This window comes from Aquila chrysaetos, chromosome 16 (genome assembly GCF_900496995.4).
Source record: "Aquila chrysaetos chrysaetos chromosome 16, bAquChr1.4, whole genome shotgun sequence".
Classification (NCBI taxonomy): domain Eukaryota; kingdom Metazoa; phylum Chordata; class Aves; order Accipitriformes; family Accipitridae; genus Aquila; species Aquila chrysaetos.
Window position 1 is genome coordinate 14,862,109 of NC_044019.1, and position 25,064 is coordinate 14,887,172.

Here is a 25,064-nt window from a genome sequence, read left to right on the forward strand (position 1 = left end):
TCATTGGTGAGGCAGGATTATGCTTAATCCTCCCAACAGCCTCATATTTGTGATGTGCTGGCATCTTTTCTATGTATTGTGCTCTGTCAATTATTACAGAGGCTATTAGAGAGATGTGTATAGGACATTTCAAATTGTTGAGCTGGCAAATGTTTACTCCAAGTGGCTTTTGATTCCTAAGGAAATTCCAAGGGGATTTGAATTGGTCCTTTGCTGTTTGCCTTGCATGTTAATTTTCTGTTGTGGCTTTTTTTAGCAGGGGTATACCAAATATTTATGTCAATGAAACTGTTAGATGACAAATGCCACCAAATGTAAATCAAAGTGTTTTGCAAAGCAATTTTAGTAAAGCACAAACGAACTTCACAAATAATCCACAGTGTAACCATTCTTTTATAGCTAAATAGGAATAGTGTTATCCCACTTCAGAGATACTAGCAATTGTAGGTGGCCTTAATGCAGCTATAAAAGTTGCATCTAATTCTTTTCAACTTGAAATTTGAAATATTGTTCAGCAGAAACGATACAGCAAGTTGCAGAAGGCCAACAAGGAGGCGGGTTCCCTTTTCAGTGGAAACAGCAGAAAGACCACTTGCTTCTCAGTGGGAAACTTCTCCCCACTTTGCCGAATTTCCCAAATCTCCAAGCAGGTTTTTAGGATGGAGGAAATTGTTGCTTCTCAGAATGAATCTGTTATTCTCTTCCCTCTTCCACCTCCAGGCCTGTGGAATACAGTTAGAGTTCAGCAAATATTGTGCAGCTCTTTCCCGGGAATCTGTCAGATCCCGCTTCCTACAAAGGTTGGGTTGACGTTATACCCTCTGCAGAACAATCCCCATATTGCTCCTTGGTTCAGAAGTTCTGCATTGTTCTGTATCTACCCCTGGGTCCTGACACCCACCAAAACCTGGCTGAAGTGGACTTCTACTGAATGGGTTTTGGTTTGAAGAATGGGATAAGAAGGATGGGAAGTGAGACAAACGAGTTAGCTACTAGACAGGGCACTGGCCTTACACATACTCGGGAGGCTGCACTTGCCTCTGAATGGTAACTCACCCTTTGGATGAATTTTGGATAAGTCTCTGGCTTTTTGTCTATCGTGTCTTTTTAAAGGCATATACTCTTCCAAATAGGAATAGCCTCTCAGCACACGTTTTCATGGCACGTTGTCAGTAGCACCTTGATTGCAATTAAGGTCTCTAGTCACTATAGTGCTGCAAGTAATAGCCTGCTCAGTCTCCCTGCTGCTGGGAATTGTGGATGCATTGCCATCCCTGAAAATATTATCTCCCTTCTCCCTCTTTTTCCAGGACTGCTATGTGTCTGGGAAATGGCGTGGGGATGGAGAAGGGCTGCTTTTTGTAATCTTTTTCATTTTTTCTTACTTGCTTTGTAATATTTTCCTATTCTCTGTGGCAAAGGAGACATTATGTGGCAGTGACTGCCCCAGCCCTGCTGGATCATGTGCTTCTCTCTGTGAGCTTCTGCAGTCTAGCCACGCAAGCCACGTACGAGCACCTGTGTTGGCTAATGTGTAACCAGCTTCTTTCTGCTGTTGTACTTTCTGAGGCTCAGCTCTTTTTTTTTTTTTTTTTTTTTTTTTTTGCAGGACTTCAGTGCTTTCGTTTTCTTTTTTACTTTGAAATATAGGGCTTCTTGGATCGTTGCATCCAGCCTACTGCTATCACAGGTACAGCAGCATTCAGTCTCTTCCCTAAACCTGCCAAGTTCTGTCTTAAAACCGGTTACAATTACTCCCACTGGAATGCTGTTCTAAAACCTGCATATCTCACATGTATTAGTTTGTCTGCGCTGGTGCAGCCAGGATAGCAGAGGGCCATACTGAAGATGCAGCATGTAACAGAGGGAAGTTTTTCTGCTGGGGTTATTTCCCCACTTTCCTGAAAGCCATAAAGTAAGCCAACAAAATATCCTGTAATTTTCCCAATGTAGCCATATAAGATAAGGTGTGGATTTTTTTTTCATTCTTAGCTGACATACTGTATCATCAAAGCTTTGTAGAATAGACTGAGCCTTATCTGCAGGTAGCAATTGTACCATTTTGCAAGTGCATTGTTTCTGGAAGCTGCTTCAAGGTATGGGTCAAGTCTGAAGTCAGGATTTACTTCAGGTCAGTTGTGGGAAGGAAGGACAGAATTTAGGTCACTGGCCGGTGAAAGGAGAGAGAAATGTTTGAGTGTCTCAAGTTGCCTGCAAGGACTGAGAAAAGCCACACAAGGTGCCCGGGGAAAGAACAGCAATTTTTTTTCACTTGCAGGTAAAGTAGGGATGTTGTTTAGCCCCCAAATCCTTTCCCCATTGCTATGCTGTTGGAATGGGCACATTGACCAAATGGAACTGGTAACAAGCTGTAACTGTGCCCTTAGCTTGCCTCAGCCGTAGGTCGCATCGCTGTCATAACCTGATCCTCCTCAGTCGTGTGCCTTTGCTCTTGGTAAAAAAAATACATCTGGTTTTTTAGACTGTCTTAAATCATCTGGCATGCCCCCCCACAGGAGGGGGATAGCACTTCAAGTGAGTTGCTAAATGAATTTAGTTACATGGTATTTCTTTATGTGAACAAAGCCTTAGTAGATGCTTAAGCTTAAAATTTTCTAGAAAACATTGACTGTGACCTTTGGTATGCATCTGATTTTTCTTGTTCCTTGAAGAAGCCTTTCAGAGCTCATTGCTTCAGGGAATGGGAAAGCAGGAAGCTCATCAACAAGTTTTCTTACATTGATTTGCTGCCTCTTTAGATGACAGCTGCTTTCACTGAGAGACTTTCCTGCAGGAGCTCAAAAGCAGCTGCTAGCAATGACATTCCTGCTTAGGCAAATGTCAAAACAAGAGGATTTTCAAATTGTAGAACAAATTCGGGACATGTAAAACTAGCAAAATTCAAAGAATGTTGAAAATCTGCCTGAATCCCCCTTGTGTTAGGGAGGAGCTGCGTTTCTCATCCTGTTCCCCCTTACCTGTCTGAAAGCACTTTCCTTGCTTTTCACTATGTACCTGCTCTTTGCTCTCAGGTCATGAGGCACCCCTCGTGAGACATGATTACAAATATTTGCACTTGTTGTGCCAACATATATTGCATTGATTGCTAGGGACAGCTAAGCTTGTGTCTGAATTTGAGGAGGCTGCATCTTTAAAAGCACCCACAAGAATCAACCCTGGACACAGAACCACAGCACATGCTGGTACCACAAGATGCTTTCAATCCCCAGAGGTGCTAGGGGTGCCCAAAATACACAGGGGAATTTGAGTAGTCTTTAAGGTGTGCAAAATAGCCGTGAAGTTCCAAAATTCCTCCCCCGTGCACCTGGTACCTCAGCCAGCCATGGCCAAATGTTTTGGAAAATGCAAAGCACCGATTTTCTTGTAGGAGAATGAAAGTAAGTCATAGAGTCCTTGTGTATGTCGGGAGACAATTGGGACTGTGAGACCCTGATGCGATAGGAATCTGTATGCATACCTTGTGTTACCTGGGTGAACACCCCCATTGGCTTCCAAGGCTGAATCTATGTAAAGTTAAACATGCGCTTCAGTGTCTCCAGGACTTGATGTAACTTTGGTTGTTCTAACAGTAAATTTAGAAAGACTAATCATGCTGTCTATACAGCAGATGAGATAAACTACACATCGACTTGTTCAAGTCAGGATGAAAAGAACTTCAGGCAAACCTGGGCTTCCCCCCGCCCCAGCACTGACTACTCGTGTTTAATTGGCTAACTCCCTTTGGTTCGATCCCTCTGTGAACTCAGGTCAGTAATGTGATTAATTAATATCACTTAGAAGGGTGGAATGTGCTGTGTGTTATGTGCTACTGCTACTGGTGGTATCAGACATAGACGTATTCCGAACAGATTCCTGACAAACCATTGCCTTTTATTTAAACAGATAAATTGGTCGCCTGTCTCTGTGTCTCTGCCTATCCATCTAACCACTCTGATGCTCTCCACAGTGTTTCTGCATGCTTCCAAAATATTTTAAAAGGTGAGATTTTAATACACTTTCTCGACACTGGTCAGGACATTCCCACCCCCCAAGGAATTAAAGTAATGGTGGTGGTTATTTTTCAATTCACATCTCATTCGTCTAGAATAGTTGGAATACGTGATTTTCTGTAAAATGCAATACATACTTTAATATGCACGTACAGGGTGATTCAACATTAAGTATTCACAAGGTGGTAAAGCAGCAATGATGCAATTGAGAACAGTATTGGGCTGTTACAGTAATTTATCCTGGATATTTGGAATGCTGGAATATACTGGTTATCTGGATGTATGGCTTCTATTCTGGACTGATGCAAAATTAATTACAATTCCTGATGTTGTATGTGCACCTGTTTTCCCTTGAAAAAAAGAGAATCCCATTGGGGCAAAAACTTAAAAAGAACACTGAAAGATCGGGGAATTGGCACTTGTGTTTGCGAGAATCTGAATAACTTCACAAGAAGAACAAGAATCAAAATCTTTAATGGTCCAATTGCAAAAACCAGTAACTCCAAGAGGAAATCATTAGACATGACCTTCTTGCAAACAGGAATTAATAAAATGTAATCTTAGGCTACAACACATTTTAATTAACTTAATGCCTCTTTCTGATAGATGCTAGTTTCTATAAATATTATCTGCATATACAGTTCTGCTAAGGAAATTGGTATAAACTTGAATTCCAGTCATGTTTCTCCTGGGCAATTTTACTGCTATTTTTTATTTTTCCTTCCCAACAGAATGCAGTCTCCACACTGACCCCTAGTTATTAGATTATATTTTAGCCAAACCAGTTACTATGCCTGGCTAATGAGGAAAAATGACATTTAACTTCAAAGTTGGCTATTTAATAAAAAGAATGTAACATTAATTTGTATCCTTCTCTGTCCATGAGGCTGCCATGAACCATTGACAGCTTTATTCTTTGTTGGTACATTGGCACTGATGCATATAATATAAACTGTACCCTCTCTTGTGTCCCAAGATGCAGTAGAATCCACGTCTGAGGAAAGTAAGAGCCACTGTAGAGACAGCCACCATTTACAGGTGTGGAAGAGATGAATTAATGGGCAGAAAGGTGTGAGAAGTTAAAAGCCAAGGTTTTGCCCTTCCTGACTTCTCATTTATTGTGCACAGCAAGATGTAGAAATAAAGTGTTTGGGCAACAGTTAGTTAATATGGGAAGAAGGACTGCTTAATTCCCCAATGTTTGTTGTGCCTGATGTTTCTCTCCATACTAAAACCTCATCTTAAAATGTCTCGGACTTCCTCTAGAATTAGTGGAACTATTCTTCACCATCACTAGTGTTATATCAGTTTTTATCATTAGTGATAATACAACTATCATAAGGTACAAAGAATGAAAAAAATTTAAGAGTTTGAGAAAACTACCATTTTGGAAATCTCATTTTTTCAAATAGACATTTAACTAGTTAAAAGGACATACAGCATCTTTAACAGATGCAATGGTATTGCAACAATGGGTAAGAGAATCACATCATCAAGCAGATAGCACATGGAAACATGAGATCATCTTGTTTGCCACTTCTGCTGATAGAAGTCAGTTGTACGTCATACACTTTCAGAAATCTGTATTTCAGAAAGCTGATCTTCTAAGGAGAACCATGGCCATGCAAGGAACAACAGTTGACTTCAATAGGGTGCCAAGATGGTAGAGATGGGCTGAGAGGGCTCAACTCTCCTGGTGTTCCAGCACTCCCTTCTTGATGTTAGTGACAGTGACAAAAGTGCTTGTACTCATAGGATATAGAGAAGAGATTTGGACTAGGTCAGTAAGACAGCTATCATTTTTTAGAAATGAAGAAAAGCTGTTTCCAAAGGGAGTGCTATTGCTACTTAATCTTGTTTGTTTATTCTCTGAGAAGTTCTTTGAGATATGATACAGAATTGCCCCATATGGGGAAAATAAGGGTAAAATGGGCTGAAAATGAGAAGAGACAAATTTACATGACTTTTCCTTTCTCTCTGCACTTCAGAGTGGATTCAGTGGGAAGGAAGCACACTTAGCCTTTCAACTGGATAGGACGTTAACAGGGAGCTTTCCTAGCTGGTGAAGTAATACACCCTTCAAATGCACATGTTGATGAGCTTTAGTGGCTTTTTTTTGAACCGGTAATCTACACTACTTCATTCATTGTAAATGGTATAATGTTTTGCATTTAGAGAGTGCATTTCAGCCAGAGCTTTACGAATACTCATTAAGCCCCGAAACACTGCTCTGGAATAGATGAATAAATTATATGGGGAAAGTAATCATTAGAAACCATGTTGTTTTGTCGAATAGTGTACAGTTTTCATGTAACCAAAGATGTAAGTGCAGCAAGTCCTTGACACCTATTTTCACTTTCCTATATGAATATTCATTTGGCTTAAGTTAACATTTCATCCCCACATCTTATCAGAATTAAAATTCATCCTCCTCTAATGGAAACTGTGCTGTTTCACTGCTACAGACAATGGTTGGCATCAAATAAAATTGTTCTTTGTTCCAAAACTATGGTTAGAATTCAGTGGTTAATCAGATGCTGATAGCAAACACTCACAGTTTCCTTTACATCCATGTGACAATACAAAAGACAATGGATATGTGGCTAGCGTAAGATTCACTCTCAACATTCCAGGCACATTGGGCTTTGTCAATATACAGCTTGTCATTATATGTTGCCTTAGTCTGAGTTGTATTTCTTTCCCCTACTGCAAAACGGTTGTGCACTGAATTCTATGATAGACATATCTTAAATACATATATCTTGCATATATCTATGTATCTTACACTTGGCTAGTGCTACATTTTGTTCTGAAAATCCCTCTAGAATATTAAAACCAAAAGAAAGGATGCTTCCAGGGACATATGGTGGGTTATTAAATGGTTTCTTCTAAAAATCCAGCCTGAATCTGATCCACTTTGCTAATGTCCAGATGTTTCTCATTACATTAGCATCAGCTTAAATGAAACAAGTTTAGTCAGGGTGCTCATATTAAGAAAAAAAAAAAATAGCCATATTGGTATCATTTTTGCTGATTTTCTCAGCGAAGCTAATATTTGAAGGGCTGGAGTTGTAGGTGCACTTAATCCTGTCATTGGGTCTTATTACATCAGAACTTAGATGTTCACAGAGCCAAGGGTAAAAGCCTGCAATATCCTAACTCATCTTGTAACTGCTTTACGAACTGTATGTACAATGCCTGTTTATCTTCATCTTGATTCACAAGCAACAAAATAATCTTAGAAAAGTAAATATTCTCAAAACAGCCACAACTGAAAATTGCAACGCCATGCACCAAACTAATTCTTCTCCAGAATTTATATGACAGTATCATCAATACCATCAGCTGTTTTTTCAGCACTCCAGAAGGATGTAATGCTGATAAAATGTGGAATTTTTAACGTGATTTTATCTGATTTGCTTTAGCAGTAACAACCCCAAAAGCAGGGTTAATTGGAATAATGACCTTCAGTTGAGGCATTTCTTGGGAAATTCACCAGAAAGTGGAGAGAATGGCCTGAAGTGAAAATGCTAGTTTATTATCAATCTCTGGAAATGCCTCAGGCCACCACTGCTACTACTACAGCAAAGCTGCACCCTCCACTCGGGAATTAGCACATTCCCTACAGATTTGCATATAATGGAAGTAGTTGTGATGGTTTCTCAAAAAAGTCTTTGTTTTCACCGTGCCTTTGCCAAACCTGAGCCAGAAATGTGTCATCTAAGGAGTCATTTACGTATTTAAAAACGCGTACTGCTTCTACACTGTTGCCATGGGACAGCTATAGCAGGAAATGAGCAAAACACCCACATAATTATTGTTGACAGAATACAGTTCCAATTTTATCAAGTGTAACCCCTATGTGATATGTTGTTAAGGCAGCCATCAACATCTCAGTGAATGAAATACTGATTTGAGAAGTATGCAGTGCCCAAAAGAAATGTACAATTGTTATGCGTGAAAATCAGAACATGTGAAAGACATCTCCTTGACTGAGATAATGTGGGAGTAATTATTGCTAAGCCTCTGAAGAACAATTAGAGTTGTTTTTTATTAAATTTTCACGTTATGATTGACATTGAAACTGAATGAATCAATATATAAAGCCAGTTTACAGTGATCTAATAAGGTATTGAGAAAGATGATACTTTACAAAACAGTCTGTGGAAAAACTATACAGTGCTGAGAAAAAAACATAAATCTACCATTTTGCAAATTGTCTTGCTTTTTTTCTTTTTTTGTATTTAAACTGCTTAGCTACTATTTAAATTAGATTTCAGAGGACTGTAATTAAGAAGTGGGATATAATTCATCATTTGTAGACATCACATCCATTAGGTATCTAAATAATAAAAGTTATTTATAACAGTGTTTTATAACAACCTTAGAGAGTTTTAACCATTAATCAATAACAATGGAGAGATGTCAGTGTATAAAACTGAATCAGGTATATCAATATTCCAGTTTGATAAATATCAGGATATAACTTGCTGAAATACATAATTCTCTCTCCTTAATTGCACGGTTACTTACTTCACTGATTAAAAGGAAATCTGTTTCAGGTGGGTTTTATTGTGAATAGTAACAAATTTGTAGATATTTAAAAGATAGATGGAATAGTTCTCCCTCAAGAAAGGAAGTCTCAGATAAGAAAGAAGAAATTTTTGAAAGGTAATACTGCAGTAAATGAAGATTTCTTTTCTTTTAATTTATATAAAATGATGAATTTCACTAGACATCTTTTTTGTATGAATTGAGTCTGTACTGTTTATCTATTTCAACATGCATATTTCAAAAAGCAGGAATGAAAAGGTGTGACACACGTGTAAGTGCATTAAATTACTGAATAATGTTTTGCACCCTGCCGACCTTTTTAGTGGTAAAGTAAGCTGAGGCACTGAGTCTATTTTGGTCTATTCTGCGGAAGTCCACCTACACAGGCTCTAGAGGAATGAAGAATATATAACGGTTAAAAAAAGCATCTTTTCTTTAATACCTTGACTCAGTCCACTCAGATTCAAGAGCTCTTCTCAAGAACTTGCGGAATGCTCTTCTTTTTGTATCTGTGTTTTAAAAGTTACCTATGCTATTTTGAATTATTAGAAATTGCTCACCAGGTTTATGCAAGTGAGCTGGGTCGCAAGCATCAGAGTGTGGCCTTACTGCTTCGGGATCTGAACAGACGACTTTAGACAGCACAGGACTGCACTGGGGGAAATGTCCTCTCTCAAACCCTTGCTAACCTCTGAAGCTGCTCCTGGGACTCCCGAGGCATCTGCACCCTGGCAGTCCCAGCAGAGCAGCCTGAGGTGGCGAGCTCCATTACAGGACGTTGTTGTGCGTGCACCCAGCGAGCCAGGGAGGCTCAGCTGTAATTCTCATCCCCATGGCCGGCTCCCATGCTGGGTGCCATGGCCCTGTGAATCCATCTGCACCCCTGGGATTTGGGGATTGCAGGTGGAGGACGGTGCAGCCAGGCAATGATGCCAGCCTCCGTCCTGGGTGAAGCCTTTGGGCGGTGCTGCCCTGAAGACCAGTCTGTAACCCAAAAGTAATAGCCACACATCTGCATCCCATCTATCTTTTTGAGGAATAAGCGTAATTATTCAGCCCCGTTACATCTGAGATTGAACTGACTTGCAAACTGAGAGGCATTGGTCATGCTGATGGTTTACTGCAGGAAGGAAAGATGACCAAGAGAACAAGACAATAAAAAGGGAACAGTGGAAATTAATTTCACAGCCCGCAAGGGTCCTATGGCTGAACCTGTATCAGAAATTAAGGCAGAACTGGGATAGTGACAATTTTGCCTATCCCGGATTTGCAACTTACAGATTTATTTTTTTCTTTTTCCAGGAAAGAGATCATATTTTCTTTCTAGTTTTGTTGTGTGTGATTACTTATTTATTTTCCTCCTTAAGCCAGGCAAAAGAAAGTTTTATTTCTATCTCACCCTGTCTTGGGCTAGGGGGACATACAATCAGGTGAGGATTTGCAGGAAGATATTTATGGAACCCTGCAATATTTGGGGATGGGGGAAAAGATGAGAGATACCGCTCAGATTTTTTTTTGTTTCGTTTTTGTTTAAAGTATGCTTTCCTGTTACTATAGCTACTGGCTGTGTCATGCTCACATACAGCTGCTTTATCACATTTAGAAACTGACTGACTGACTGCTGTTGCAAACCATCGAAGCCAGGAGTGGAGGGGATACAGACGTGTAGAAGGAGACTGGAAAAGCACAGAAGGATCGGAGTCCAGCATAGGAAGAGGCAAAAACAGATGTGGAGGATTGGCAGGAAGGCACACTTGCTAGGATTGTAACAGAAAGCATAAAGAAACAGGAAAGGAGGATATTGGAGAACCTGCGATGAGGTATGTACAATTCATGTTACCAGAAAAATCAAGGAGCCTGGTTAACCCTCAGTTATCTCCTTCTGGGGACAAGCAGATAAACATAATCTTAGACTCTCCTGCAAAAGAGTCTTTGAAAGAGGAAATGGGAGACCACAGTGGGAGGAGAGTGCTCTGCCTGGCAAAAGTTTATTTAGGAAGAGGGCCGAGACCTCGGTCAATTATAAGTCTGCTGAGAAAATATCTCTGGAAAGACAGGGCAGAAGATGCTAAAATGGAATCTTGTCTGGAGTTTTGTGTGGGGATTGTTATTAAGGGGATTCCAGGGTGAAGTTTTGGGTCTTGCAAAGCAAACGAGGAGCAAACTTCAGGAGAAGTCTGGACAGTGAATTCTCAGGAGTCTTTAATTTCTTTAGAAAAAATGTCTTAGTGAAGATTACTGGGAATATGTGACATTCTGCTTGTCCTGAGTGCACTACGTAGTTGCAAAAAAAGGCAAATATGGTAATGGCAGTTGCCAGAGGTGCTGGAAAAGGGTAATTCCAGTCATGGGCTACTACACAGGATAGTGGACTCAAAGCTGGGGAAAAAAGCTTTGATGGGAATATGGAAGCGAGGCATCTCATGTTGGGGAAAGGAGTAAAGTGCATAATCATTGAGGAAACCTCAGGGAATCCAACAGTTTGTTTTAAAATTTTAACACTTTTAGCCTTAAAGGTCAGAGATGTCCATCTTTCCATTTGTCCCATTTCTTACAAAAGGATCTCCTCTTCATACTCAGGTGCCCATGGCTATGGGAAGACAGTGAGCCTATTTGTGTTCATAAACATGGAACTGACTTCAAGTGTCTGCTTTAAGACAAACCAAATGTTACTAGTCACAGATACATGAATTTTAAAGAACTAAGGGTCTCTCAGTGCTCAGGCCTACAGTGCCCTTTGCCAAAAAAGTAAGAAAAAGATCCTCAACTGTTCATTATAAAAATCTTAGTTAAATTTCTGGAAATTATTCTGTAACTGACTTTGGCTTGTAATTGTTCTTTTGTATTTCTCCCTTCTACAAGTAACTTGAACACTGTGCAGCCATTTAACTATTGCCACTTCTGTTTAGAATGATAAGACATATGTAACGACAAAATTATGACTATTTGTTATTTAGTTTAATTATTGATTACCAAATATATCTTAGTACAAGGATTCTAGGTGTTAGGTATGTAAATTATTGGGACTTTGTGAAATGCAAAGGAGAGAAAACGAAGAGAAGCAGTGATAGGACTGTGTTAAGTATAGTAATCATAAAAGCTTGTGTGACAGAAATTTGTAAATTGACATAGTCATTAGAAAATGTATTCATTAATTTTTGATTTTGCATGCATTGTTGCGCATTTGAGGGGACAAGCTTAACTTGATTCCTGACATATAAATCTTTTGGGCAATAGGATATTCAGGTGACAGAGGTAATTGGACATACTTAGATATTGGCATCTAAATGGTAAATCAGTAGGGTGGCTTGAAAAATGAAGGAGATTTGTAAGGAAAATAGAATTGTTTTGAAGATATCTTCTGGATTCCACAAAAGGTACTTTCAGCATGAACACACTTTTAAATACTGACAGTGTTTTGGAAAAGAAAACCTTTTAACTAAAGATAATTACCATTTTTCTTACTCCTAGGAGAGTTCAGCATGTTTTGGAAGAAGAAGTTTGAATTTGTTATGCAGCACGAGTGTTGCCTTCTCAATGTCATTTTCCCATCTGTCTTGCTCAGCAGTGTTACAGTCTCAGCTGATCCATGTGTGCAGTCATCAGTCAGATCATACTGCATAGTGATACAGTGAGGCTGAAAATTATTCTTGTACAATGTCTGCCATGCTCCATATCTTCCTCAAAGGAACTGTGGATACAATTTGAACTTGTTTATATTCTTTCCAGTGGCCAGGAAAATGAATAATTCCTTTTTCCATATTTGGAATTCCCTCAACAATAGATTTACCATTATTTAATCTTTCTTACTTTATGAGCTATATTTATCTTCTGGTACTCATAGAATTCTACTGCCTGACACTGTCCCATGGAAATTTAGGGGAACCTCTCGATCTAGTGCAAGGGAAACAGGCTCTAAAAATCTTTGTCTAAAATTTGCCATCACTTCCCCACAGCATGAATTGCACTGTGCACAAAATTCAAAAGATATTTCATTTAACGTCAATGCTTATAAAAAGAAAACACACAATCTTGGTGACAATACTTTTCCTGTTCCATTCAAGATTTATTTGGCATTGCAAGCAATATATATTAATCCTGTCCTGGAAAGTACTTAGGCTGGAAATGGGTAATATCTTGCAGATGGTTTGCCTAACTTTTGTATGTATCTTGTGACTCTTGCCACCCTTCCTTGTGTCCAGCTCTCCTGACTTCTGTGGATTGTGTGGTTCAACTGAAAACATTCCAGATCAGGAATGAGCATGTGCTCTATATTTAGTCATGTCATCAGTAGTACCATTGTGCAAGTTGCTTATCTTTCTTAACTACATCAGGGATTGTCCTTCCTCTTCTTGTAAATGACAGAGATCTTTAAGTTCAAATGGTTGCCATGTATTCTTTCTGTGAGCTAGATAGCCACTCAGTAATGGTGCTCTTTAGCAGATATCAGCTGATGACAATTTTTGATGTCCATCTATTTCTAAAAATCTTAACATTTTGAATCAGCTTCTGTTTTCATAGAAACCTAGGCTAAAAGGGATCTTGTGAGATCATCTGTTCATAACTCCTGATCTTAGACAAAATAAGTATACTTAGAATCTCCCTGACAGAAGTTTTGTCTGGACCAGCCTTTAGAAATTGGTGATGAAGGGAATACCATGACATTCCTACTTAGTCTGTTTTACTGTTAATTACATTTGGGAAATTTTCTAAGTAGTATCCATCTTTAAATTTATGTTGGCATAAATCAAGCTGATTTCTACTTGCCCTGAAATAGATGAACATGGAATAAAATTGATTGGTATGTGTTAAAAACCAACAACTATATTTTCATTTTGAAAGAATACAATAATGATCTTTTTGTTATCTTGTTTGCTTTCCCTACCCAGTAAGGTAATATTTGGTCTTTCTTGGACTTGAATATTTTTAATTTGTCCTCTTCCTGTTGTAAACAATTTTTGGACCTCAGACTTAAAAAACCAAAACTCTCTGCATGTTTGATCTATTTCTTTACAGGGTTCCTTTAACCTACAGCATGACACTGGCTCTAGCTGTGCATGGCCATTTTTTGTTTTTCAGGTTATTGAAGAGTCCTGTTGATGTCACTAATATTTTTATTCTGCACTGAGAAACTGACATTAGGTAATCAATTACATATATTCTCTTTTCTTCTTTATAATTCCTTTTGAATTATAGGACACCCGGAAGTGTCCTAAGTCTCTGAAGTTACCATTTTTGTGTGTTCAAAGTTGCAGCGATTAGAGACCTCGGCATGTCTCTTTGAGTTACCCAGGGACACTGGAATCTATTATTCTTATTGTGCTATTTTTGGAATCATTAATACTGTTCTCAAGATGGCTTTTTCCCATGCTGTTTGAGAGTTCAACAGTGAAAGTTGTTTTGCCTAATTTGAACAAATACCGTATCTATTCCTTAGTGAAGTTCCTCCATCATCTGAAAAAGTGTTGCAGTTTTGGAGAAATGGCATGAGAAATTTTCCTGGAATGGGGATTTGCCCGATTTCTCCAAGATCTCTTTCATATTTCCCCTATTGTCTGATTAACATATTCTTCTACCTCTAAGAATCAGTGTTTTGATTTCTGGTCTCTTAAGCACTTGCCACTGCTAGAGGGAAATCTCACTGCACAATCTTGAAGAACAATTCCATTGCACAACCTATATCTGAGTAATCAGAAAAAGAATTGGGCAGACTGCTCCGAAATTGTCTTGCAAATTAATCTGTCTCACCGTGAAACCTTTTGTGATTTTAATTCTCAGCTGTTCTGAGCAGAGCTGGTAAATCATGCTAAAAGACGTTACACATTTTGCATTATGGCTTATGAGCTTTCTTAACCACAATTTAATAATTCAGATTCATTGCTTCTCAAACACTCTGCCTCTGTCTGGCCTTGCATCTTTTATAGGTTGTGCTTGTCCTTTAAAAAATGTACAGGCCATGATGAAAAAGTCATAACTAGCAGGCTTTTCTATGCATTATATCTCACTTCAGTTAAGTTTCCTGAAACAGCAGCAGCTTTTGACCTTTAAGACCATCAAATTCAATTATATTCAATTCTCAGAAAAAATAGGAAATAGATCATTAGAGTACACAGCAGCCTGAAGTCCAGCTGTGATTCTGTAACCTCCTAGACACTGGATCTAATTGTGACTGATGGAAATTATAAATTTTTTTTGGTTGGAGATTATTATATAGTATCTCCAGTATTATTTGCAGATTCCTACTCCATGTTTTGTTGAAAAGTTATAGCACATGAAGGGTTGAAAAAGTGCAGGGCAACATGCAGACCTCAATGGGGCAGGGGGTGGTGGTGCATGTAATAAAAGTGGAAAAAAAGGAAATGAGAAGATTTGGATGTGGGCACTGACGGGGCAAAGCTGGGCTGTAAGGGCAAGGGCTGGAAAGAAAGGAAAGGGATGAGGTAGAAAGGATGTTCATGTTCAGTTGTTTGATTTTATTCTGGAAATAGCAAAGTGTAGATACAGATTTTGGCATACTTTAAAATGTATCACTGTTCTCCCAAGGCAGAAGAAACTTAATAAAGTCATCCAAAAAAGTGCTCCCAGGGGACGCAGATAGAGCAAGTAACACTAGTAATGCATTCATATAAAGCTGCCAAATGTGGGTTCAAACTTGCAGCATTCAGGGACCTCAGTATGTCTCCTTGCATTACGCAGTTATCAACAAAGGGAGGCTTGAATCTCTTAGCTTTTATTAGACCCTTAATCTTGTTGAATACCATATTTTACTTCCTTTAGCTGAGTTCCTGGTATTATGGCCTGAAACTCCTAGTTTAATCCCAAATATCTTCTTCCAGATAGTGCCTCTAGAGAGCAAGGAATGATATGTGATATAAAATAAAAGTGGCTGAGATCAGCCAGGGAGGACTGGTACCAGAGCTTGAGCACCAGCTGTATGCAGAAAAAAAAACAGTAAATCAGAAGAACCTGGTGATCTTATTAATGAATGATGCCTGGAGGCATTCTTCCTCCAGGGCTCTAAATCACAAACTACCTCCTGATGAGCCCAATGCAAGTCAGCTTGTGAACTTTAATGAATTTAGAGTAAGTTTTCCTCTTTATCTTAATTTTAGAATAGAGCTCTGCAAGTTACTGTAATAAAACATGTTTTTTCAATAATGCATTTATCTGTAATTAACAGGTGCCACAGGCACCATGATGCATCAACTCAAGATTTGGTCATGTGACAAGGGTGATAAATTGAAACAATGAGCTTCTAACTTGATGTAATGAAAGCATTTTCACCACAAGAGCATGGAAATGAGTTGATAAAAGAGGCTGTGGGATTTCCATCCTTGGAAGTTTTCAGATCCTACCTGGACAAAGGCCTGAGCCGCCTGGTCTAAATTCAATGCTGACCCTGCAGGAGGTTGCACTAGATGACCACTGCCTCTTTCATTACAAGAACTGAGGAGAATCAATGAAATAGGAGCTGGGTTCAAAACAAACAAAAGGAAGTGATTCTTCATACATAGTTCAGTTAAGATGAGCATTAGGCATGCTTTGCTACTGGCTGTTTTGGATGATAGAAGTTATGTGGGCTCTAGCCTAGACAGGTTAATGGAAGAGATCCATTAGGAGTTACATATGGACACAACATCTTGCTCAAGAGCCTTCTGAGCTCACAGCTTCTGAAGGCAAGCACTAGATGTAGATACTAGAGTTAGGGGAAGAAGCTGGCGAGTTGCATATGATTGGCTCTTGCACTCTTTCCAGGCACCTGCTCTTGTTGAGATCTGACAGAATACTAGGCTAAACAGACATTTAGTTTGACCCAGTACGGATGCTTTTAGGACCTGAAAACCACAGCAATAACGTTTATTCAATTAAGTTATTACTCACTGTAAGTGGAAAAGCCTATGTTGTCACAGCAGTCTAGTAGCTAAAGCGTGGTGGAGGTGCAAGCTAACTTCAATGAGTTCATGCTGCTACCAGCATGAAAGACTTGCTTCATACCACCAAGGTAAATTAATCGCTCCAGAGCAAGAGTTTGTCCTATCTCTGTGCAGACACAGATCTAAACATGCAATGACACTAAGCAACTTCTATTTGACTGACTTTGTAATTGCATGAGAACTGACCTTATTGTAGGTTCTGTGATAACTTACACCTAATCCCATTACCAGAATGACTCAAAATTGTTAGGGTTTCAAAGAAAAGCAGCACAGAAATTTTCGTTTTACAAGTTTTAATCAAAATTCTGACTTAGGATAAAAGGGTAGAAGACACTCTCTCCTGCTTTTTAACTGAGCATAAACTAAAATTCTGTGAGTTGTTGGAAGATGACAATATTGGGGAAGAATTTTTGATGGTGTCATGTCAGGGAAATTGAAGTTAGCAATAACTCTGCAGGTATAAGACTCTGCTAGACGTTCACAAAACCCCCACCAAACTCTTGATTTCAAGCCCATGCTTTCTCATGTGCAACTGAAATCAAACCACTTTCCAACATTTAGCCTGTAATGTGTCCCACACTAATGACCATTCTTGGTCTTGTATCGTGTCATCTTCTCCAGCAGTGGCCAAAAAGGGAGCCTACACAATGCTATCCTGATGTACCATACCTGCATGTTGTCTGAAACTCCTATGAAACAGAGCAAAGTCCTCTCTCTTCCCATTGCTGCTACTTTTCTTGCCTCCTATTTTCTTCTGATGATGCCTTTTGGTTATTTAGAGGAAGAACAAGCAAGCACACATATATCATTTTCCCTGAACTGCAGCACTTGCCCCTCTTACACCCACCCTATTGCATGGGTTCTCCTTCTCCCCCACAGCCATGCCCTCAGTTGTTCTCTGTTTTCATTTACTCACCTGCTCCCAGTCAAGCCCATCTGCCTTTGCAGCCTGTCTTTCCCCTATTTAACACTATCCTTCTATGCTGAGCTAGCAAACATACCATTTCCTGGCTTTTTGATCCTTTGCTCTCTCCAGTATCAGAACAGCAGAAACCCCACAGAGCTGTGCTTGGCTCTACTACCACTGCTGCCCTCATGGAGAGAGGCAAGTGCAGATTTCCCCACCCTGACCACCACCTTGGCTTTCGCAGTCCCCCTCTTCTGCTGCACTTATCATCCCTGTTGAGCCGATGCTGGGAGGCACAGGCTGGGACTCCTCACCTGGGACCCACCATCACTGTGCTGGCTGGCGCAGAGGACCAGAGGAAGAAGCATAAGGGCCCTGCTGTGTGGCAGCCCAGCCACAGCACCCCTTCGCCTGTCCCACCCACTCTGTCCCCAAACCACACTCTCAAGCAACTGCAGCTTTGCCTGGAGCACTTAACTCTATCCTTAGCTGTAGCTTCCCCGTGCACCAGCACCGGCAGAGAACTTAAGTGTCACAGGTCTGAGCTGGGAGGGAGTAATGCGTAACTTAAATTCACCCAGCAGGCTCCCTCACGTTACCACTCCCTCCTTTTCTAGGTCATTGGTGAATATACAGATTGGCACAGGTCCCTTGCAATACTGGCGACAGCTCTACTTTGCCAACTGCCTGTTATTGACTCTCTGCTATCTTTTAACCTTGCAGCGATCGTCCCTCGTACCCGAGGTTCAAAGTCCCCACGGCCTTTCTCTCCTCACCTTCCACCATCGGTGAGAGGGTATCCCGGGCCACGGTGGAAGTCAAGTGCCGTCACACCTGTACTTATCCTCCCTTTTGACACGTTCTGGACGGTAGCTAGGACGCCGAGACTGGAGCAGATTCATCCGGCCTCTTCACGGAGCGCCTTTAAGGATGCGCACCCTCCCCGCCAGGCCGCGGAGCCGCTCTTGCCCGCGCGGTACGCTGCCGGCTTCCGAGGCCCCGTCCCCCTCGGTGCCCTGCGCCTCGGGGGGGGGGGGTCCGGGGGGCTGCCGCGCCGCGCCTCTCCAGGGCGGGCGGCTCCGCCGGGGCGTGAGGGGACGAGGCCACCAGCCCACGCGGGACTTGGGGGTGAGGGGGCGGGCGCGGGGCAGCGGCGGACAAAGGCGGCCGGCGCCACCTCAGGCTCCCGCCCGCCCCCCTCCCCTTCCCCCGCGGGTTCTCCGCGGCTCGCCCGGGGCAGGCGCCGGCCTCCCGAGGGGCGGGAGGGGTCGCCCCTCGCCCGCGCCAGGGCGCCGCGCCTCCGGCGGCCGCGGTGGCGCTGCCGAGCAGAGCCGGGCGCTGGGCGCCGAGGGCCGGCCGCCCCGCCCGCCCGCACCCCCTCCCCGGCCGGCTGGCTGGCTGCGCGCACGGCGAACATGGCGGCGGCGGTGGGGCGGGACACTCTACCTGAGCACTGGTCCTACGGCGTCTGCAAGGACGGGCGAGTCTTCTTCATCGAGTAAGGGGGCGCCGGGGGAGGGGGGGCGGCGGCGGAGGGTGGCCCCGCTCCCCGCCCGGCCGGGCGGCCGCACGCAGTCACTAACAGGTGCATGTTTTCCGCTTCTCCCCCCCCCCCCCCAGCGACCTGACCCGCACCACCACTTGGCTGCATCCTCGCACCGGGGAGCCCGTCAACTCCGGCCACATGATCCGCTCAGGTGGGTGCCCGGGGGCGGCGGGGAGGCTGCCCGCGCGCGGCGCAGCGTTAACGGCCGCTGCGCTCCCCCTCCTCACAGCGCCCCCGCCCCCACCCCTCCGCGGCCAGTGAGGCACCTCGGGGGCGCGGGCGAACTTCTCACCCCTCCTTCCCCGCTTGCTTTCTTTCTTTCCCTCTCTCTGCCCCCCTCCCCTGCAGACCTGCCCCGCGGATGGGAGGAGGGCTTCTCGGAGGAGGGCGCCAGCTACTTCATCGAGTGAGTACTCCCCTGCCCCGCGCCGCCCTTGCCGGGGGGGGGGGGCGGTGGCGGCCGCGGCCCCGGCCCGCCCGCGGGGACGCCTGAGGCGGTGGGTGAGGGGCCGCTTCCACCTCCCCCTGCTTCACCAACCCGGCACGTCCGCCGCTTTAATTAACGGTCGACGCGAGGGAAAGTGACAACGAGGTGTGCGGTTTCGGCGGCGGATGGGGAAAGTTGGCAGGCGGGCGCGGCGGGATGCGGGGATCCCCCCCCGCCTGCCGCGCTCTCTCGGTGGCTAGCAACAGGTTTCCCCGGAGGCGGCTCTTCAGTTTTTGTTGGTTTTTTTCCTCCTCCCCCCTTCCTGGTATTTAAAGTGCGGTTTGCGGCAGGTGGAGCGTTGCATCGCTAAGCACCGGTCATGGTTGAAGGTGGATTGGGTGGGTTTTTTGTGTGTTTTTTTTTTGTTTTTTTTTTATTTTAAATGACTCGTGGCTGTGGATGTAGCGCTGGGAAGTCTTGCAAGTGAAAGGCTTTCAGTGTTTCTTCCCAGAGACAGGGTTGAACAGATGAACTTGCCTTGCCTGGGTTGGTGGTGGCTGTTGTATCTTTTCTGTAGGATATCTTGTTCAGAGAACAGCTAAAAACTTGAGATGTGCTGCCTGTTCAGGCCCTTTTATTCTATGAGATGCAAGCATGTTGCAGAAATAGGACAATTAAGACAGCTTCTTTCAAACATTACATATATAAGGCTTTTACAAGTGTTAAACACTGATGTACAAGTAGGGGTTTAATCAAATCAGTAAAACTCTGGTACATCCTGGATATAGAGTTGTGTGTCACTTATGATGTCTTTGCATTTTCCTGTGGAAATCTAAATGCATGACAAATTCAGTGAAACTAACAGAAAAGGATTGGAAAACACTCGGACTACCTTGTTGCTTCCATGCTGGACTGGACTGGTTAACCCACGTCATTAAGTACAGTCCCCGGTAACTGCTGACAACTGTGTCACAGATCTCTAGTTCTGAAATGCCTGCAGAGTGTACCTCAAAACCTTTGACAAACTTCAGGTTTTTGGTAAAGATAAAACTTTAGAATGATACTGGGCCAGGTGAATGACGGATTGACTGAACGCATCATAAGTACTTCGCACAGTAGAATGTTAAATAAATGTCCAGATGATCCTAAAATGTCCTTTTTTCCCTACAAAGGAGGAAAAAGCCCATCAGTCCCTGTTTGGCTGAGCCAGAGAATTGCTTACAGTGCTGGACTGGGCAGTTAGTTTAGCCCTCAACTCAGGAACAGAATATAGCAGCAAGGTGTTGGAGAGCAGTTGAATACTGCTTATAGCAGCCACCCTTTCGCTGTTGCCAGTACGTTGAAAGAAAGGAATAAAAGTTCTTCTGGTTACATAGGTGACTGGTGGAACTCTAAAATATGGTAGCTGTACAGTCTGTAAATGTAGCGTAAACAGATCCTTTACACAGATACATCAACACAAACTTCTTTCTTCTTTGTAGGAATACATCTATTTGTTTTTCTGTCCTTTCCAGAAGCTTACTGGTGCAATTTTAGAACAGCTTAGATTCCTTTTCCCAGCTGCTGTATTTGGAAGACCATTCTCATGTCTTGTTTGTCAGGCAATTACAAAACTTTTAATTTCTGATCTGTTAACTTATAGTTGTTTGTTGTGCATTGTCGTAACTTGTGCTGATAGCATCCTTTAGCTTGAACTGGAATTGCTGCAGGAAATGAAATACGCAATGGAGTGTGTATTTTACAGAGCAATTGGATAAACTCAACCATCTTTAGCCAAGCAGAGTTTTGTGAGGAGCAATAGCAATTTTTTTGACATAAATCTGTTCAGCTGTACTGCTTCATGCCAAAGATTCACCTGATATAGTATCCTCTTCAGTGATGATACTTCCCCCAGCACTGCTCTAGCCTCTCTATTTTCAGCTCAGAGGCTTCCTGAGCCAGTTTTTAGTTTTTCTTCCATGAACATATTGCGCTCCCCTTGTGCTCATGTAAATATCAGCATCCCTAGACAAGGATTTCCATACCTCACTGCTCTGTTCATTCCTCCTATGTTGCTTCCATGTGATGAGTTCTCAGCTTATAGAAAAGGTTACTGGTCCCTAAACATGACTTCACATGTTGTACTACTAAATTCCATTTTCTGGCATCCCAGCTCACAAAAAACATGGGCTCTTCTGTATTACTACCCGGTCCTCTTTTTACTGGCAATAGTTTTCAGTGTGGTGTAATCTACAGAAATTTCATGAGCACATTCTCACTCCTTGGCTACTAAGTTATTGAAGTGTCTCAGGACAAATGCTACGAGTAACCCTTCTCTCTTGTGATAATTTGCACTTTTAATACAACCTATCGTAGTTTTTCCTTTTTGGTCAATTTCTTTATGTATCTTGTAAGTCTTATTGCTATTTTAAATATTATTCAAGTGTTATTTCTTTGATGAAATTAAAGTATTACTAAGGATTATTTCTATTTTAAATAATTTAATGGGGGGGGACAGTATCAAACATTTTATTTAAATGCATATTGGCTAACTCCACTTACATAACTAATTTCTGGTACAGCAGTAATCAAAGTGTTAGATAAAACATTGGATGTGAGCTGTCTTTGACTTAAAAATTTTTTTTAATTAATCCTGTGTCCATTTAGTTCCATGTCTTTACTACTTCTTTCGATGTTATGGACAACCTTGAAAGATCATGTAGTAAAACAAAGGTTTATAAGCTGATCAAGGTTAATATCAAAACCAGGTAAGCTTTTCTCCCCTTTCCACATACCGGGAGTTTGAAAATTTCCAGAACTCTACTTCTGATGGATAGAAGGTTTCCAAATTAACGTGCTCTGGTTTATAATGGGGTTTTTTTGTGTCTGTCTGTGTCTCCATCTGTTTGATTATCCTGTAGTTCTTTTCTGCACCTCTTGCAATGTGAAGTCATCTTTGTTGCATGTGAGTGAACAGAATTGTATGCTGGAATGAGTTTTTGTGAGACTCTCAAACAACGAAAGTGCTTTCTTGGCTCTAAAAATTTCTCAGCTTTCTGCATTTTAGCTTGTTTGCCCACACTGACAGCACATGTGAATGCTACGAATTGCCTGATACATCCAGTTCTTTCTTTGCCTTTACTGCTTTAAGTTTTAAGACCGTAGTTTATATTAGGAAGCCATGTATGAAGCTACATTCTAGTTCTTCCCATTTATGCACATCCACGTCTTCCTGAATGATTTTCTCTGTTCTGATTGTTCTTCAGGTTTTCTTGATAGTGGCAAACCCTATTAGTGCAGTCCTGCCTTTTATCCTAAAATCACTAAATAAAACATTAAATAAATGATGTAGAAACTGATTTTTCTGGATCTCCATTTGATAGTTTTGTAGAATCTCACTGTTTATTTTGCGGCTTATTTGCAACTTAAATAGTTTGTCCTAAGGAGAAAATGTGGTAACTTTTTGTACAATTTTATGTCTTTCCACATACATAGTGTCAGCACCTTTGTTACTCTCAATCAAATAAAGACATGGCCTGATCAGCTATTCTAAATACAGATACCAATTATGAAAGGTTGCAATTTTGTCACCATTGCTTGTGAACTGTTAGACTTTGTTAATCAATGTGACTTATTTCCTCTTTTCTTTGAGTGACAAAAATATGTAAAACCAGCTATTTAACTTTTTTTTTTTTTAAAACCAGAAAAATGGAGTGTTCAGTTTGCTTGGTATGCCAACCTTCGATCTATTTTGAGAGGAATATTGATTTAGGCATGATCATATGAGTGGATGTTTCTTTGTCTAAAAGTATCATGGATGTTGTGTTTTCTGACTTTGAGTGCTGAAGACAGCTTGCACTACTGTTTTCCATCTCTTTTTTGTTTTGTTTTCTCTGCTGATGTTTTTGAAATATATTGTGTTTGTTGGGCAACTGCTTTATGTTAGAGTCACTGCAGAAAGGATATTTTTGCTGAGCACTGAATGAGAAATTGAATGAGGACTCCATGCTTGCTCTGGTTTGTTTCTGGCAGTTGGGTTGCTGATGTGAAGTGGTAAGTGGTTGGCAGACTCTCTTTTTGGGGAAGGAGATGTGACATGCAGGGAAAATAGTGACTGATGGAGAACAGTGCATGTATGCATTATAGTTCAGGCTTTTGTTTCCATTTGCTTATTATCTTTTTCTGATCATCCAAAAGAGTTAGGGACGTTGGAAAGCTATGGAAGTCTGGAATGCTGTTTTTGTTACCTTCTTACAGCATTGAAAGATTGAGATGAGTATTTATGTGAAAGGATCCATTTTTCCAGTATTAGATACCTAGCTGGCTTGTATTAAAGTATGTTTAAAAAAAGTGTACTGCTGCTATAGAGGTTGTTTTACAATGCTGCAATAATATTGCACATCTCAAAGGTAATACAACGTTTAAATTGTGGCCTAAAATTAATAACAAAAAAGTGGAAATTGGCACTTAAATATCTGAAGTTAACGCTTTGTTTGTTTATTTCTGAAATCAGTTTTTAGTTCAACTTGGCCTCTTCTTTGGGTAACAGTAGATGTACAAGAAACAGAACTTTTTACGAAATAGCCATTGTTCATAGCAGTAGTCTGCAGCTGCAACTGTTATTCTTTAATTCTTTTATTTAGCTTTTACTGTATGTAGGAAATATGCATGGTATATGTTTCAAGTATTTGGCAATAGTAAATGAGCAAAAATCACAGAAGTTGGTGAACACCAAATTGAAGTCTGCCTTTGTAACTTTGATTCTGCTGTGCCAAATGCATACATTTAGATACCATGTCACTGAAAACCATACAAGAGCTCAGATTCGCCTGGTGTGGGCTACAGTCAATACCCAATTAATGATTATTTAATCACAAAAGCCTAAAGGGGAAGAGGCCATCTAGATTATTGAGTTCAGTCCTTTCGATTATCTGAAAAGATTGTTTTATAATCTCATTAATAAATTTAATCAACAGCTTTCTTCTGCCCTGCAGAAATTCCTGCCTTCCGCGCTCCTAGTAGGATGTCGCAGACTGTTTCTTTTTAGTGGCTGTTTAGGTGGGCTAAAGCACGACTTACTGTATGTGTTTCATGGTCTGCTGTAAATACAAGTTATTATTTGGAACCACATGAGAACTTCACCAACCAAAAGTGAAGATGTTTACACCATCAGTAGCAAATTTGAGGATAGTCTCTGGCAAAATGAAAGGACTTTGTGTGCTGTAAAACATCATGGAGAAACTTTTAGGGGAAGAAACCTGGACTGGTTCTGCAGCAACGGGTAAAGCTCTAGTTCGGGTAAGTCTTGAGAGACACCATATGCAGCAATCTGCAGATTATGAGTGGTTACTAGAATTCTGTCAGGAGTTGCCCTTGAAGGGACTAGACTCCATGAAGGTAATTTGTACGGGTGTAAAAATGGATATGAAATTGAGAAGTGGAAGAAAAATGCTAGAACTGGCTTTTGTGTTGAAATACAAGGGTAGAGCAGCTGTCCGATCCTGCAGTTCTGCAGAAGCGACAGACGGTCTTGAGCGGCCTCTACTGGTTCACGGGCCCGAAATTAGGCAGCAGGAGAAAAGCTGCCAGGATGGGGATCAATCCGTGTTGGTGCTTTTTGTTATTATTTTTAAACTTCTTGTAAGAAAGTGTTCCATTTGGGCAATGGGAAAAAATAAGTTTATACAGTAAAAATAAATAGTATTGT

General features: G+C 41.4%; 1 protein-coding gene and 1 long non-coding RNA gene across 9 annotated transcripts in view; one reads left to right on the forward strand and one right to left on the reverse strand.

The window, feature by feature from the left end:
* Positions 1–375: 375 nt before the first annotated feature.
* On the reverse strand, positions 376–18,397 carry LOC115351717. 3 transcript variants are annotated; one of them, XR_005934117.1, is made up of 4 exons: positions 18,182–18,397; positions 17,168–17,262; positions 12,018–12,255; positions 376–722 (listed from the first exon to the last, which is right to left on the reverse strand). It is a non-coding gene; the product is annotated as an uncharacterized LOC115351717 (long non-coding RNA). The 3 variants fall into 3 exon arrangements; XR_003926879.1 differs by lacking the exon at positions 376–722 and having other exon boundaries at positions 9,669–12,255; XR_005934116.1 differs by lacking the exon at positions 376–722 and having other exon boundaries at positions 9,669–12,255; positions 17,168–18,234.
* The window catches only part of PLEKHA7 (pleckstrin homology domain containing A7), a 167,425-nt gene continuing 160,699 nt past the window's right edge, over positions 18,339–25,064 (forward strand). For all 6 annotated transcript variants that reach the window (XM_030038790.2, XM_030038788.2, XM_030038785.2 and 3 more), the window contains exons 1-3: positions 18,339–18,903; positions 19,026–19,102; positions 19,300–19,357. In XM_030038790.2, the coding sequence (XP_029894650.1) occupies positions 18,821–18,903; positions 19,026–19,102; positions 19,300–19,357 (218 nt within the window). In that variant the 5' untranslated portion in view covers positions 18,339–18,820. The remainder of the gene's footprint in view (positions 18,904–19,025; positions 19,103–19,299; positions 19,358–25,064) is intronic.